Source organism: Seriola dumerili, unplaced genomic scaffold (genome assembly GCF_002260705.1).
Source record: "Seriola dumerili isolate Sdu_G_001 unplaced genomic scaffold, Sdu_1.0 BDQW01000166.1, whole genome shotgun sequence".
Lineage (NCBI taxonomy): Eukaryota > Metazoa > Chordata > Actinopteri > Carangiformes > Carangidae > Seriola > Seriola dumerili.
In genome coordinates, this window is record NW_019174421.1 from 647001 (window position 1) to 661260 (window position 14260).

The 14260-nt window shown below is 43.5% G+C and overlaps 1 protein-coding gene across 1 annotated transcript in view; it reads right to left on the reverse strand.

The window, feature by feature from the left end:
- rapgefl1 (Rap guanine nucleotide exchange factor like 1) overlaps window positions 1-14260 on the reverse strand; it is a 33236-nt gene that overhangs the window by 7937 nt on the left and 11039 nt on the right. Inside the window, exons 3-14 of the mRNA XM_022752156.1 lie at window positions 10720-10798; window positions 7919-8141; window positions 7430-7527; window positions 6242-6354; window positions 5136-5303; window positions 4345-4442; window positions 3726-3848; window positions 3327-3505; window positions 2801-2891; window positions 2222-2272; window positions 1835-1922; window positions 438-502 (exon numbers count right to left, since the gene is read on the reverse strand). Coding sequence (XP_022607877.1) covers window positions 438-502; window positions 1835-1922; window positions 2222-2272; window positions 2801-2891; window positions 3327-3505; window positions 3726-3848; window positions 4345-4442; window positions 5136-5303; window positions 6242-6354; window positions 7430-7527; window positions 7919-8141; window positions 10720-10798 — 1376 coding nt within the window. The remainder of the gene's footprint in view (window positions 1-437; window positions 503-1834; window positions 1923-2221; window positions 2273-2800; window positions 2892-3326; window positions 3506-3725; window positions 3849-4344; window positions 4443-5135; window positions 5304-6241; window positions 6355-7429; window positions 7528-7918; window positions 8142-10719; window positions 10799-14260) is intronic.

A 14260-nucleotide genomic window follows, 5' to 3' on the forward strand; every position in this document is an offset into this window, starting at 1 on the left:
AGCAGAAGGAAAAAGTGAGGGGGGGGGGGGTGGAGGGAGGAAGAGAACAGCTGTTGACTCCTTGTGTTGTATTGAACCTGGTCGTCTTCACTCAGAGTTCAGACTTAAACCTTCTTCCTGTCCAGCTGCTGAAACAATCTGCTGTTTGTAACAATAAAACTAAATGTACACGGAGCAGGACGTTATCTTTCTTCCTCGGCGCCGCCGACAGTCAGAGTGGCGGCCATTTTGTTTTCAGTTTGTCCGTCTGGTTCTCGTCAGAAACGTCTTAAACTTCTTTCAATTTGGTAAAAACATTCACCTGGACTCAAGGAGGAACTGATTAGATTTTGGTGGCCAAAGGTCAAAGGTTAAACGTCAGTGTGACCTCACAAAACACTTTTTAGCCATTAGTCAAGACGTGACAGCGAGAGGGAACGATCAGGTGACTCACTCACCATCTTCTCGAAGTTGACCAGGTCACCGTGAAACGTCTTACAGCTCTCGTGAAGAAAGGTCAGATCTGAGGAGGAAACATCAGAGTGTTCATACACACGGAATCAACACACACTCACACACACACACACACACACACACACTCACACACACAGTCTCAGTCTGTGTGTGTGTGTGTGTGTGAGACTGTGTCTGTGTGTGTGTGTGTGTGTGTGTGTGTGAGAGATTGTGTCTGTGTGTGTGTGTGTGTGTGTGTGTGTGTGTGAGAGTGTGTGTGTGAGTGTGTGTGTGTGTGTGTGTCTGTGTGAGACTGTGTGTGTGTGTGTGTGTGTGTGAGAGTGTGTGAGAGTGTGTGTGTGTGTGAGAGTGTGTGTGTGAGAGTGTGTGAGAGTGTGTGTGTGTGTGAGAGTGTGTGTGTGAGAGTGTGGGAGAGTTGTGTGTGTGTGAAGAGTGTGTGTGTGAAGAGTGTGTGAGAGTGTGTGAAGAGTGTGGAGATGTGTGTGTGAGAGTGGTGTGTGTGAGAGTGTGTGAGAGTGTTGTGGTGTGTGTGTTGTGTGTGTGTTGTGTGTGTGTGAGTTTGTGTGAGAGTGTGGTGTGGTTGTGAGAGTGTGTGTGTGAGAGAGCTGTGTGGGTGGTTGAGTGTGTGTGTGATGTGAGAGAGACTGTTGTGTGGTGTTTAGAGAATGTTGTGGCGTCTGTGGTGGGAGAGTGTGTCGTGTGTTCTTTGTGAAGAGCCTGTTGTGTGCTCGTTGAGAGAGTGTTGTGAGAGTGTGTGTGTGGTGTGAGTGTGTGTGTGTGGAGAGCTGTATGTCAGTGTGTGTGTGTGGTGTGATGTGTGTGGAGAGTGTGTGGTAGTGTGTAGAGTGTGTGTGAGAGGTGTGAGAGTGTGTGGTGTTGTGTGTGTGTGTGTGTGTGTTAGTGGTGTTGAGTGTGTGGTGTTGTGAGAATGTGGGGTGTGTGTGTGTAGATGTGTGTGTGTGTGTGTGTGTGTGTGTGTGTGTGTGTGGGTGGGAGAATGTGTGTGTGTGTGTTGAGTGTGTGTGTGTGTGTGTGGTTGTTTTTAGAGTGTTGTGAGTTGTGTCTTGTGTGTGTCTGTGTGTGTGTGTGTGTGTTGTGTGTGTGTGAGAGCTGTGTGTGTGTGAGTTGTGTGTGTGTCGTGTGTGTCTGTGTGTGTGTGAGTGTGTTGTGTGTGTGTGTGTTGTGTGTGTGTGTGTGTGTGTGTGGTGTGGAGAGAGTGTGTGTGTGTGTGTGTGTGTGTGTGTTGTGTTGTGTGTGTGTGTGTGTGTTGTGTGTGTGTGTGTTGTGTGTGGTGTGTGTGTGAGAGTGTGTGTGTGTGTGTGTGTGTTGTGTCGTGTGTGTGTGGTGTGTTGTGTTGTTGTGTGTGTGTGTGTGTGTTTACCTTTAAGCAGCAGAGGTGTGAAGGGGATCAGTGGAGGTCTCAGGCTGGTGATCAGGTCTCTGTAGGACTTATGGTTCCTGGACGGGTCCTGTAAGAAGCAGATCCCAAACCGATCGATCAGAAGGATCAATGATCCATCCATCCTCATTATAGCTGAATATTAATAGTAATCATGTTGATTGATCAGCTCAGTAATATTTCAGTCAGAGAGACGTCGTTGTTCAGGAGCAGCTGTAACTCTTTAATCATCACTCCTTTATAAAAGTTTATTATGAACCAAAAAAAAGTCACAAATGAACATGATGAAGTTTTCATCCGAATTGATCAATAATTAACTTCATTAATTAACTAATGACACAATGTGAAGACAGGAAACCTGTTACTCACTGCGATGCTCTCAAACTGCTGAAACTGCTTCCTGAACTTCCCCGGCAGTCCCTGAACACACACACACACACACACACACACACACACACACACACACACACACACACACACACACACACACACACACACACACACACACGTGAGATCATTACATCGAGCACATACAGTTGAAAAGCTCTCAGCGTCTTTGAATCTGATCTGGACACAGATTCTGTTACTGATGATGTCGTCTCTCACTTCAAAATCCAGCTGTTACAATCCAGCTGTTACAATCTGTCTGTAATGTTGCTTCAATTTTAAATGATTCATTAATAATTGTTAATGATCAGTTAACTACTTGATTATAAAGATAATTGTCATTGCAGCTCAAGTTTAAACGACATGAAGACAAATATAAATTTAGACTTTTTTCTTTTTGAACTGAAGAATCACGAAAACAAACGTGACCCTAATGACTTCACTGCTGCCTCACACACACACACACACACACAGACACACACAGATACACACACACACACACACACACAGACACACACAGATACACACACACACACACACACACACAGGTGAGTGTCCTACCTCCCAGGTGAGTCGTAGTCTGCTGACAGCGGGATTATCCAGACCCAGAACCACAGCGAGGAACGACAGCAGGTCCTGCTGCTGCTTACAGCTGAAACACACACACACACGCACACACGCACGCACACACACACACACACACACACACAGAAAACACTGTTCACACAGGGATCTGGGACGTTCCTGGCTTCTGTTGTTATAAAGACAAACATTTTAAAAACTGTCCCTGTTTCTCTGAGCGACGTCTTCAAATTATTTCATTTGTTCGACCAAGAGTCTAAAAGCCAAAGATGGTTCATCTGCTGATCCATTAATCAACTTATTGTTTTTGTCACTTAATCTGATGTTTAAAGACAAATACAGAAACCATCACGTCATTGGATGATCAATATCACTTCTGTGGTTAATTACTGTCATGTGACCGTCTGCAGATTCTGCTTTTTGTGCTGACGTCATTGAAAACAGGAGGCAGGATGTTTTAATGACATGAGAGAAGATCCGGACTCGGTTCTGGATCTGGACTCACAGAGCTGCGATCTTGATGAACTTGCGGAGCAGCTGGATCCTCTTCGGCAGCGACTGACACTGCAGGATCTCCGTGGCGACCCAGTGCTGCACCTCGCTGCAGCGCTGCAGTACCAGCTCCAGGTTCAGGGGGCGCCAGCGCGACTGCTCTCCGTGAAACACGTAACACACAAACTCCACCTGCAGGAGACACCAACGAAGAAGAGGACAAAACGCCATCAACTCTCTGAATCTGTTCGTGTTTGAGCAGCAGCTGCAGCAACACTTCCTTCTTTCCACTCTCTATTTAATATATATATTTATAATGTATATCCAGAAAACAAAATGGCTGCCACTCTGACTGTCGGCAGCATTTTGTGTTTGTCGTGTCATCACTTTAAAGAACAACAGTCTGACTGACCTCGTGGACGCAGCTGAAGAGCTCCCAGTCAAACACCACCAGCTGATTGGCCACTTCCTCTGCGGACATGTCGTGCAGTTTGCTGTCGCCTGGCGTCCAGTGGATCTCCTCAGGAAGAGGAAGCTGGGGGAACGCCATCATCAGATTATAACACACACACGGTTTGTCTCTGTTATAATATGTTAATAACACAACACGGAGAGAAACACCAGGCTGCTCCCTGTCAGGCCGTCATCACCCTCCAGGCCTCCAGGGGGCGATGCAGTGCGCCCCCGCCCTCTTCAACAAGAAACACTTCACTTACATCTGTTCCATTGTAACTTGTTCTGAGATGCATTTTTATATAATTCCACCTTTTCACAAACAACATTATTGTATTGTCTTAATGTCAATTAATTCAGTTTCTGTTTTGTTCTTTTATGAAAACATGAAGTCAGTGAATGTATCCTGATGTGTTCCTGTTCAGAATAAAACCTTCAGGCGTTTATATTGATAAATGATCCTTTCATTTCATTATTTAATTCAAAAGGAAAAATGTTTATTTTCTTGGCTGAATCTGCTCTATAGTCAATCAATCAATCAATCAACCGATAAACCAATCGATCAATCAGTTCCTCACCAGTGATTCCAGTTCGGAGGGTTCACAGGTGAACAGGTGAGTGTTGACTCCCAGTGTGGTGAACACGGCTTCATCGCTGGGACGAAACACGGCTTTCTCTGAACACGCAGAAACATTTATCAATGATTCATTAAATAAATGTTATGTGCATATGTGAGACGTTAATAAAAAACAATATACAATACAATATATAAAAATTTGTTATCATTTGTTTTGCTTCTACTTTGCCCTCACTGTTGCTCTAACGTCGAGGAAATACATCACTTCCTGCAGGTGTTTCACATTAAAAGCCTGTGGAATTATTATGGTGGAATTATTCCCTTTGAGCTGTTGTATTGACACTGAATAAAAACAACAGTGTTCATGTTTTTGTACTGATGCAGTCAATGTTGTAGAATTGGAGATTATACTGACTTTATCCAGACAACAGGTAAACATGGAGATTTCAGGTCTCTATCAACAGCCAATTAAAACACACACTGTACTAACATATGATCAAATGCATTTAGAAACATGGCTGAACACTTTGAGGGACATGCTGCATCTGTTTAAGTTTTTTGACCAATATTTTGATTTAAACTGTTATTTTCAATAAAACTCTGTGTACGTCTATACAGAGTTAAAAACATATCCTAATATAACTTATCCTTTAGTTTTATGTGTTATATTTAAAAGTGGAACTCTGTCAAAATCACAATTTAAATATAAAAACAGATCAAATCCAATCAAACACATCAAGACAACATGTCCACAGACTGATTAAGGTCACGTTAACGGCTCTGTGTCCTGACCTCCGGCTGATGTGACGGCCACCAGTATGAGGTTCCCAGGCAGAACTGGTTGGTCTTCACTGTACTGGAGCTTCTCTCGGACCAGAGCCAGAATCTCTCCGACCCGACAGGACAGACGACTCCTGATGGTGACGTAGGAATGATCCGGAGTGTAGACCCGGCAGAAGACTGGAGACAGACAAACAGATGTTGCTTTGAAAAGTTGGAATGTTTTACATAGAAGTCAATGTTCTGGGATATTCTGACCCCTGGTGACCGTCTGTGGAACTGCACCTTAAAGGAACTGTCAAACTTTATTAAAAATCTTTTTACGGACAAGAAGACGGATATCAGTTTCATCTCTGAGTGTCCAGTGCAGAGGTGAGTCCAGGTTAGCCTAGCTTAGCACCAGAACACCAAAAACAGTTAGTCTACATTTCTACACTGTGAGGACATGTCTACACTGTGAGGACATATCTACACTGTGAAGACATGTCTACACCGTGAGGACATGTCTACACTGTGAGGACATATCTACGCTGTGAGGACATGTCTACAATGTGAGGACATGTCTACACTGTGAAGACATGTCTACACCGTGAGGACATGTCTACACCGTGAGGACATGTCTACACCGTGAGGACATGTCTACACTGTGAGGACATATCTACACTGTGAGGACATGTCTACACTGTAAGGACATATCTACACTGTAAGGACATATCTACACTGTGAGGACATGTCTACACTGTGAGGACATGTCTACACTGTGAGGACATGTCTACACTGTGAGGACATTTGGCTGATCCCCAGAAATTGAAAGCGCTGATTTGGTTTTAAGGTTCAGGTCAGGTTTAGGGTTAGGGCTGAGGGAATGCAATATGTCAATGAATGTCCTCACAACTATAGTGAAGGCAATGTGTGTGTGTGTGTGTCCTGGGTGTGTCAGGCAGTTTGTGATTTGTATATCCTGACCACAGACTGCAGGTGTGTTTGCATTTCAACTGTGTATACAGCTTTATAGATTAGACAGTGTAGTCTAGCTTTTGTATTTCTGTCCCTGCACGTGTGTGTGTGTGTGTGTATGTGTGTGTGTGTGTGTGTGTGTGTGTGTGTGTGTGTCATACTCTCATCGGAGCCTCTGAAGGCCTCTCTGGGCTGCAGACAGGCGTCAATGCGTCTGAAGTGTCTGAACAGAGGGCGAACCTGCTTCTTCCTACTCTCCTTCTCCTCTTCAGAGCTGACCACACACACATACAGAAGAATTAAAACAGATTTTCTGGTTGCTTGACTCCACACAATGAAAACTCAATTTAAATGATTAAATAACATAAATTATTTTTATTATTATTATTATTATTAATATTGTTAGTGGTAGGTACATTGTACACAGTATAATTATTATAATTCTATACAATAAGAATAAGAATAACAGTGAGGTAAACACTGTGAGGACATGAGAACATGTCTACGTAGTGAGGACATGTCTACATTGTGAGGACATGTCTACACTGTGAGGACATGTCTACACTGTGAGGACATGTCTACATTGTGAGGACATGTCTACACTGAGGACATGTCTACACTATAAGGACATATTTACATTGTGAGGATATGTCTACCTGGTGAGGACATGTGTACATAGTGAGGACATGTCTACATTGTGAAGACATGTCTACACTGTGAGGACTTATCTACATTGTGAGGACATGTGTACACTGTGAGGACTTATCTACATTGTGAGGACTTATCTACATTGTGAGGACATGTCTACATTGTGAGGACATGTCTACACAATGAGGACTTATCTACACTGTGAGGACATGTCTACACTGTGAGGACTTATCTACATTGTGAGGACTTATCTACATTGTGAGGACTTATCTACATTGTGAGGACATGTCTACATTGTGAGGACTTATCTACATTGTGAGGACTTATCTACATTGTGAGGACATGTCTACATTGTGAGGACTTATCTACATTGTGAGGACATGTCTACATTGTGAGGACTTATCTACATTGTAAGGACTTATCTACATTGTGAGGACATGTCTACATTGTGAGGACTTATCTACATTGTAAGGACTTATCTACATTGTGAGGACATGTCTACATTGTGAGGACTTATCTACATTGTGAGAACATGTCTACATTGTGAGGTCATGGCTTCACTGTGAGGACTTATCTACATTGTGAGGACTTATCTACATTGTGAGGACATGTCTAATAAGGATTCAGTATGGGGAGTGTGTGCATGTGTGTGTCTGTGTATTATTGTGTGTATTAATTGTGTTGTTGTGTTATTGTCTCACGGGCAGTGTAAGATCTCAGTCCATCTCTGCAGTTTGAGGACGTCCTCCACCAGCTCAGGAAACCGGCTCAACTCCTGGACTGCACACAGGTACAGTTCCTACAAACACACACACACACACACACACACACACACACACACACACGTAGAACACAATAAATACATGTGATTGTAAAAGTTCCCGAGGTGTGTCTTCAGAGCTGAGTCACTTCTGCTGCCGCGACAACCACCGATCACCCTGGCAACCAGACACCAAAAACAACAGTTCACACCCTGCAAGTGTTATCATCTGTGTATGTATTATTATTATGGTTATTATAGAGCATATATATATGTGTGTGTGTGTGTGTGTGTGTGTGTCAGAGCTGAGGAGACAGTAAAAAGGAAATTCCACTGTTTTTCTTTCACTTTCTGGCTGGTTTCCGTCATGATCCTGTTCACTCAGATGTGTGTGTGTGTGTGTGTGTGTGTGTGTGTGAGAGTGTGTTACCTTTGGGAAGCTGTTGCTGCGCTCCCCCTCCTCCTGCAGCAGCTCTCTGTAGGTGTCCAGGTATCTAAACGCCACGTTCAGCACCGCCTGCTTCCTCTCTGCTGCGTCCAGCCCTCCTTCTGTTTCTCCCTCCATCTCTCCTCCTCTTCCTCCATCTCTCCTCTCAGCCTCCCCCTCCCTGCCTCCCCTCTCTCCCTCCCTCCCCTCCATCTCCAGACTGAATCTGAGAAAGTTGGAGTTAAGGAGATATTTGTTGTTTTGTCCTCACTCACTGAAAGAGGTGTTTCCCCTACATGTATGAAAATCTGTTCACACATGAAACATACCAAGACTTACAAAAACGCCTCTTGCACCCAGAGTCTAAACTCAACGGGAAGTCAGCCATTTTGAATTTAATTTACAATATTGGCACTGTTTCTGCAACTTAAGGGTCACGTACTTGAACAAACTCCTCCTACAGAATCGATCAGATCCTCATCATATTCAGTCAGTTGCATCTTAAGACATGTACGATGTTAATTTGCAAAACTTTTTAGTTTTCGTTGAACGATGCGCCCGTGGCGGCACGGCAAACTTCAATGATTCGTCATGAAAATCTTTATAACTCCAGGACACATTGTTCAAACTGACTGAGTCCCGGCCTGAACACATCTACATGACAATATTCATGTTTCATGCTTATTGGTGCAGTTTTCCAATCAGCCAATCATGAGTACGATCATGAGTATTGTTTTTCTAACGGCTCCTTCAATTCACAAACTGGTTTCACAGTCTCCAGACCTGGATCCAGTGGTAGAAACAGGAGATTGATGTGATGCATCATGGGAACATGGAGTCTCAGAGGAACATTTCAACATCTGGAGGATCCATGAAAAACGGAGTCTGGATTTTTTATCTTTAAAGTCTGATTTATAAATTCATCTGAGATCAGCCTGGTTTGAATGTTTCAGCCTCAGAGCAGCAGAGTCAGAGACGCCGCCATGATGACCCACATATCTCACACACACACACACACACACACACACACACACACATACACACACACACACACACACACACACACACACACACCATCCTTTTCTTCCTGACGCAGTGATGGATGCAGTTCCTGCCGCGGCCTGATGAGGGCGCCAGGATTAAAAATGAAGAAACGGTTTTCCTTGGACTCTGCAGGGATGAAGCTGGATGAAGATCAGTGATGAGTCTCAGTAAAAAATACTCACTGCTGATGCAAAACAAAAGAAAATGCAGCTATTTTGATGACTGCTGCAAAAACACAAAATATTTCCTGTTCTTTTCAGATTTTAAGGCATTTTAAAGACGTAATTTAAGCTGTGGACTTTGTGTTGCGCTTTAATTTATGAAGTAAATCAAATTGTATTTGTGTTATCTGATGTTTTCACTCATACTCTGTGCTGTGCTGTGCGAATTATTGTGACGTCTGTGTTTATTATCATTTTACCGTTCTGCTCCATTAAATGATCTATTCTCAGTTCCTGGTTTTAATGCAGCCACACATGTGCAGACAAGTGTCACTGGATCATTTGGATCCTGAAGGTTCTGTCTCTGTTCTGTTTGCTCACGATGGATCGACTGACTTATGACTCTTAGAAACAGACACAACCTGCCATTGATGTTAAAGATCAGAATTTACAACATAACATCTGTAATAACATTGTTACATTGAGGATTTTAGCAAATTAAATTTGTCCAATCAGACAAAATGTGAACGTTTTCATTCCTCCTTCTTTAAAGGAAGAGATGAAGAGGAGGAGAGGTGATCTCCACATAAACCAGCAGAGGAAGATGAAGACGAGCATGTCTCTCTCCCGCCCCCATCCCTCTCTGCTCTACTTCCTCCTCCCTCCAGCTCTCAGCTCTTTATCTCTCTCTCCGTGTGGGTGAGTATGAGAGTGGACGACCATCACTGTCACTGCAGAGGAAAAGAAAACACAGATCCATTTGCATCTTTAATGACGCAGCAGAACGAACTGTGATGGAGTCAGCTGTTGTTAACCTGTATTGATCTGAAGTGGGTTTGGTTTAGTATTGGTGGTGTATGTGTGACATGTTGTCACACCTGTCCACAGATCATAGTCTTCTCTGATTCACTGGCTTTAATCAAACCACACACAGTTGTAATGAACAGTGTATTCGCGTCACTGCAGCCACAGCGTTTGTTGTTTGTTGATGCTCAGACTAAATATTTCACTGGAAACTTCTGCTCTGACAAAACCAACAGGTTTAGTCCTGCTAACGCCCCCTACAGGCTGCACAGTTCACTACAACCACTACATGAAAACACGACGCCCATTACACCCTCCACTGTTTCCACCGGACAGGCAGAGTGGTGTTTCCACCCACGGGAGGGACCTTCCCTTTCCTTCCTCTGGACCACAGTGTTAAACAGACGGAGGGACAGACGGGAGAAGGTGGGGCGAAGACATGAAGCCACAGCAACTGAGACAGTGTCTCAGAAAAGACAAACCTGCAGCTACAAGACCAAACGAACCGAACTGTGTTTCCTGGCAGATAAACTGAGGCCGACTCACAGTCACAGAGGAAGAGACATTAAATAAAATGAAGCCGTCAATAACCAGAGAGACGCTGAGACTCGGGACAGACAGACGATCCCAGGACACGTGGACATATCTGGACGTCCATGCCTCAACTCCATTACACAGTTATGCACACATGCACATACACAACACAGCACTGTGAGCACATTCTATCAAGGTAATTATGCATGTGAAGGTGTGTGTGTGTGTGTGTGTGTGTGTGTGTGTGTGTGTGAAGGATACTGCTGCAGCAGAACTTGCTGGAACCTGTCGGCCGTCAGGAAGATGGGATGTGTCAACATGAAGTCATCCAGCAGGGTTTCTACACAGACACAAACAGAGAGAGACAGAGATCAGTTGTACAGACTGAACGTGACCTGGAACATACCGTCCATCACCTGTCAGGTACACACTGACAAATAAAAGCCTGTCTCAAATTCAAAACAAAAAACAGTATAATACATATAATGCCTCACATGACACCTTCAGTGTAATGACCACCAGTTCCACCAGTTCCACCAGTTCAACAACAGAGTCATAGCAGATAAACATTTCACATTAAACACCTAAAAACAAACTTTTATCTTCTGGAAGCTTTTAATGTGAAACACCTTGGCAGGAAACGTTGAATGTCAGTGAGTGAAGAGCGGCAAAGTAGAAGTGACTGGATGAAGATCGTCAGAAAATAGTTTAAAATGTCTTTTACAGTTTCTGACCAACAACTTAAAGATTTTTGATATTTGTTCTTGATAAAAAACTAAAAATGATTCATTTTGTTTCAAAATTGTTGATTAATTTTCTGTCAGTAATCGATTAATTGACTAATCATTCCTTTACCTTCCCTTCACAGTACTCTCTGTTAACCAGGGGTAGATCGGGAGAACAGCGGGGCAGGATCGGGAGAACAGAGGGACAGGATCGGGAGAACAGAGGGGTAGGATCGGGCATCAGAAGGTGAACCTGTAGGGTTGAGTGGATACACTAAGACCTTATTGAGGGGCGTTGAGTTCGTACACATTATTTCACGCCCTTCATCTCTACAGCCCAAGGTGACGCATGAAAAATGTCTTTTCGTGTCTGACCGACAGTCCAAACCAAAAAGAGACGTTCACCTGAAATGTCACTTAGCTTGACACAAACTCAGTCAACTGAAGATACAGAGGAGGACACAGAGCTGCAGACAAACACACACCAATACATGCAAATCATCAATATATACAACAATATATGGCTGCACACACTGAATATCACCAACATACTGAGATCTCTGCTGCTGCTTTGGGTCTGTTTTATGTGTTTAGCCTAGCTTAGCACAAAGNAGGAGAACAGAGGGTAAGATCAGGAGAACAGAGGGGTAGGATCGGGCATCAGAAGGTGAACCTGTAGGGTTGAGTGGATACACTAAGACCTTATTGAGGGGCGTTGAGTTCGTACACATTATTTCACGCCCTTCATCTCTACAGCCCAAGGTGACGCATGAAAAATGTCTTTTCGTGTCTGACCGACAGTCCAAACCAAAAAGAGACGTTCACCTGAAATGTCACTTAGCTTGACACAAACTCAGTCAACTGAAGATACAGAGGAGGACACAGAGCTGCAGACAAACACACACCAATACATGCAAATCATCAATATATACAACAATATATGGCTGCACACACTGAATATCACCAACATACTGAGATCTCTGCTGCTGCTTTGGGTCTGTTTTATGTGTTTAGCCTAGCTTAGCACAAAGACTGGAAGCAGGGGGAAACTGCTAGCAACTGCTAACTCCAGCACTACAAATATGTGAGTGCTAACATATCAGAGTGAAGCCAGTTTAAGACCCGGTCAAAGAGCGTCACAGAGATATTTCACAGACATTAAGATGATCTTTAACAAGCGGGTAAATAACTGTACAAATAACAGAAAAGATTACACTAGAAACACTCCTCTCTCTCTCTGTGTCTCACACACACACACACACACACACACACACACACACACACACACTAAATGTAGGCCATGAAGACATATTTAGAACTGAAGCTTTTACAAAACAAAGACAGAAGAGAAGTCAGATTGATCTGTTGCAGAAAGCTTCAGACGCTGGTTGTTGGTTCAGCAGCTCTGAGATAAAAACAGTAACACACACGATGACGAGCTGCTGCTGCTGCTGCTGCTGCTGCTGCAGTGAACGGCTGTAATTTAAGATGCTGAACCAGCACGACTCAGACAAAACCTGTGGTCACATTTACTAAAATATACTGCTCTGTGTGTGTGTGTGTGTGTGTGTGTGTGAGATGCATGCTGCAGTGGGCGTGCCCTGTCGGGGTCCGCCTCTCTGCAGACGGTTACCATAGAGACGCCACGTCGTCGACAGTGAGACGATGAGGAGGCAAACGTGTGAAAAGAAGAAATACAGAAGAAAATAGAGAAGAGATCTGAACGTTGTTTGTGTGTGTGTGTGTGTGTGTGTGTGTGTGTGTGTGTGTGTGTGTGTGCTGATCGATTGACTACAGCTATATACTGTATTTTATTGATGGGATTCTGAAGAGAGTGTCAGTGTTTCACTGTCTCTGACAACAACACAACTTTGTTCAGAAACAACCATATTGTTTGTATTCACACAGGGAGGGGGGGGGGGGTCACATGGAGCTACTACTAGGATGGTGTGAAGATGGAGGAAGAACAGAGAGAGAAAGAGTGTGAATGTGGGAGGAGGAGAGAGACTGAATCAAAACGGGATGTAAAGAAATGTCTACGAGAGAGAGAGAGACAGAGAGAGACAGAGAGAGAGAGAGAGACAGAGAGAGACAGAGAGAGAGACAGAGAGAGAGAGAGACAGAGAGAGACAGACAGACAGAGAGATAGACAGACAGAGAGACAGAGAGAGAGACAGAGAGAGAGAGAGACAGAGAGAGAGACAGAGAGAGAGACAGAGAGAGAGACAGACAGACAGAGAGACAGAGAGAGAGACAGAGAGAGACAGACAGACAGAGAGAGACAGAGAGAGAGAGAGACAGACAGAGAGAGAGAGAGACAGACAGAGAGAGAGACAGAGAGAGAGACAGAGAGAGAATATAAATCTATATTTATATAAACATATAGATTTTTATATAGTTGTTTTAATAAACCATGTATACATTAAATATATAGCTTTAATATATATGATCATCTTATATCATAAAAATTCATCACATTTTTAATAAATGTTCATATTCATTCATATATGATATAAACTTATATCTTCATATTTACATGTCAGTGATCATGACTCACAGACAGAGACTCAGTCTGTTCAGGTTTTACTTTGCTGCCATGTGGAAAACAGCAAAGTATTATTATTATTATTATTATTATTATTATTATTGTTGTTGTTGTTATTATTATTATTATTATTATATGTGACAATAATAAATCCCCGTCTAGTGAACATATATGGTGACATCACTCTGATATAGGGGCATGTATGTCATATATTACATGTCTGTGTGGAGGTGGAATCAGGACATGTAGCAGTGTGAACAGAGCCGACATGTGAAGGTTAAAGGTCAACACTTAATTAAAGCTGCTTCTTTGTCAGCAGCAGAAATCAGCCTCAGACTGAAGCCTCTAATTTCACTGTTTGTTCCTCCCACCTCCTCTGCTGCTCCCTCCCTCTCTGTCTCTCTCTCACTCTCACTCCCTCCCTCCCTCTCTGTCTCTCTCTCTCTCTCCCTCCCTCTCTCTCCCTCCCTCCCTCTCTCTCCCTCCCTCCCTCCCTCCCTCTCCCTCTCCCTCTCTCTCTCCCTCTTCCTCC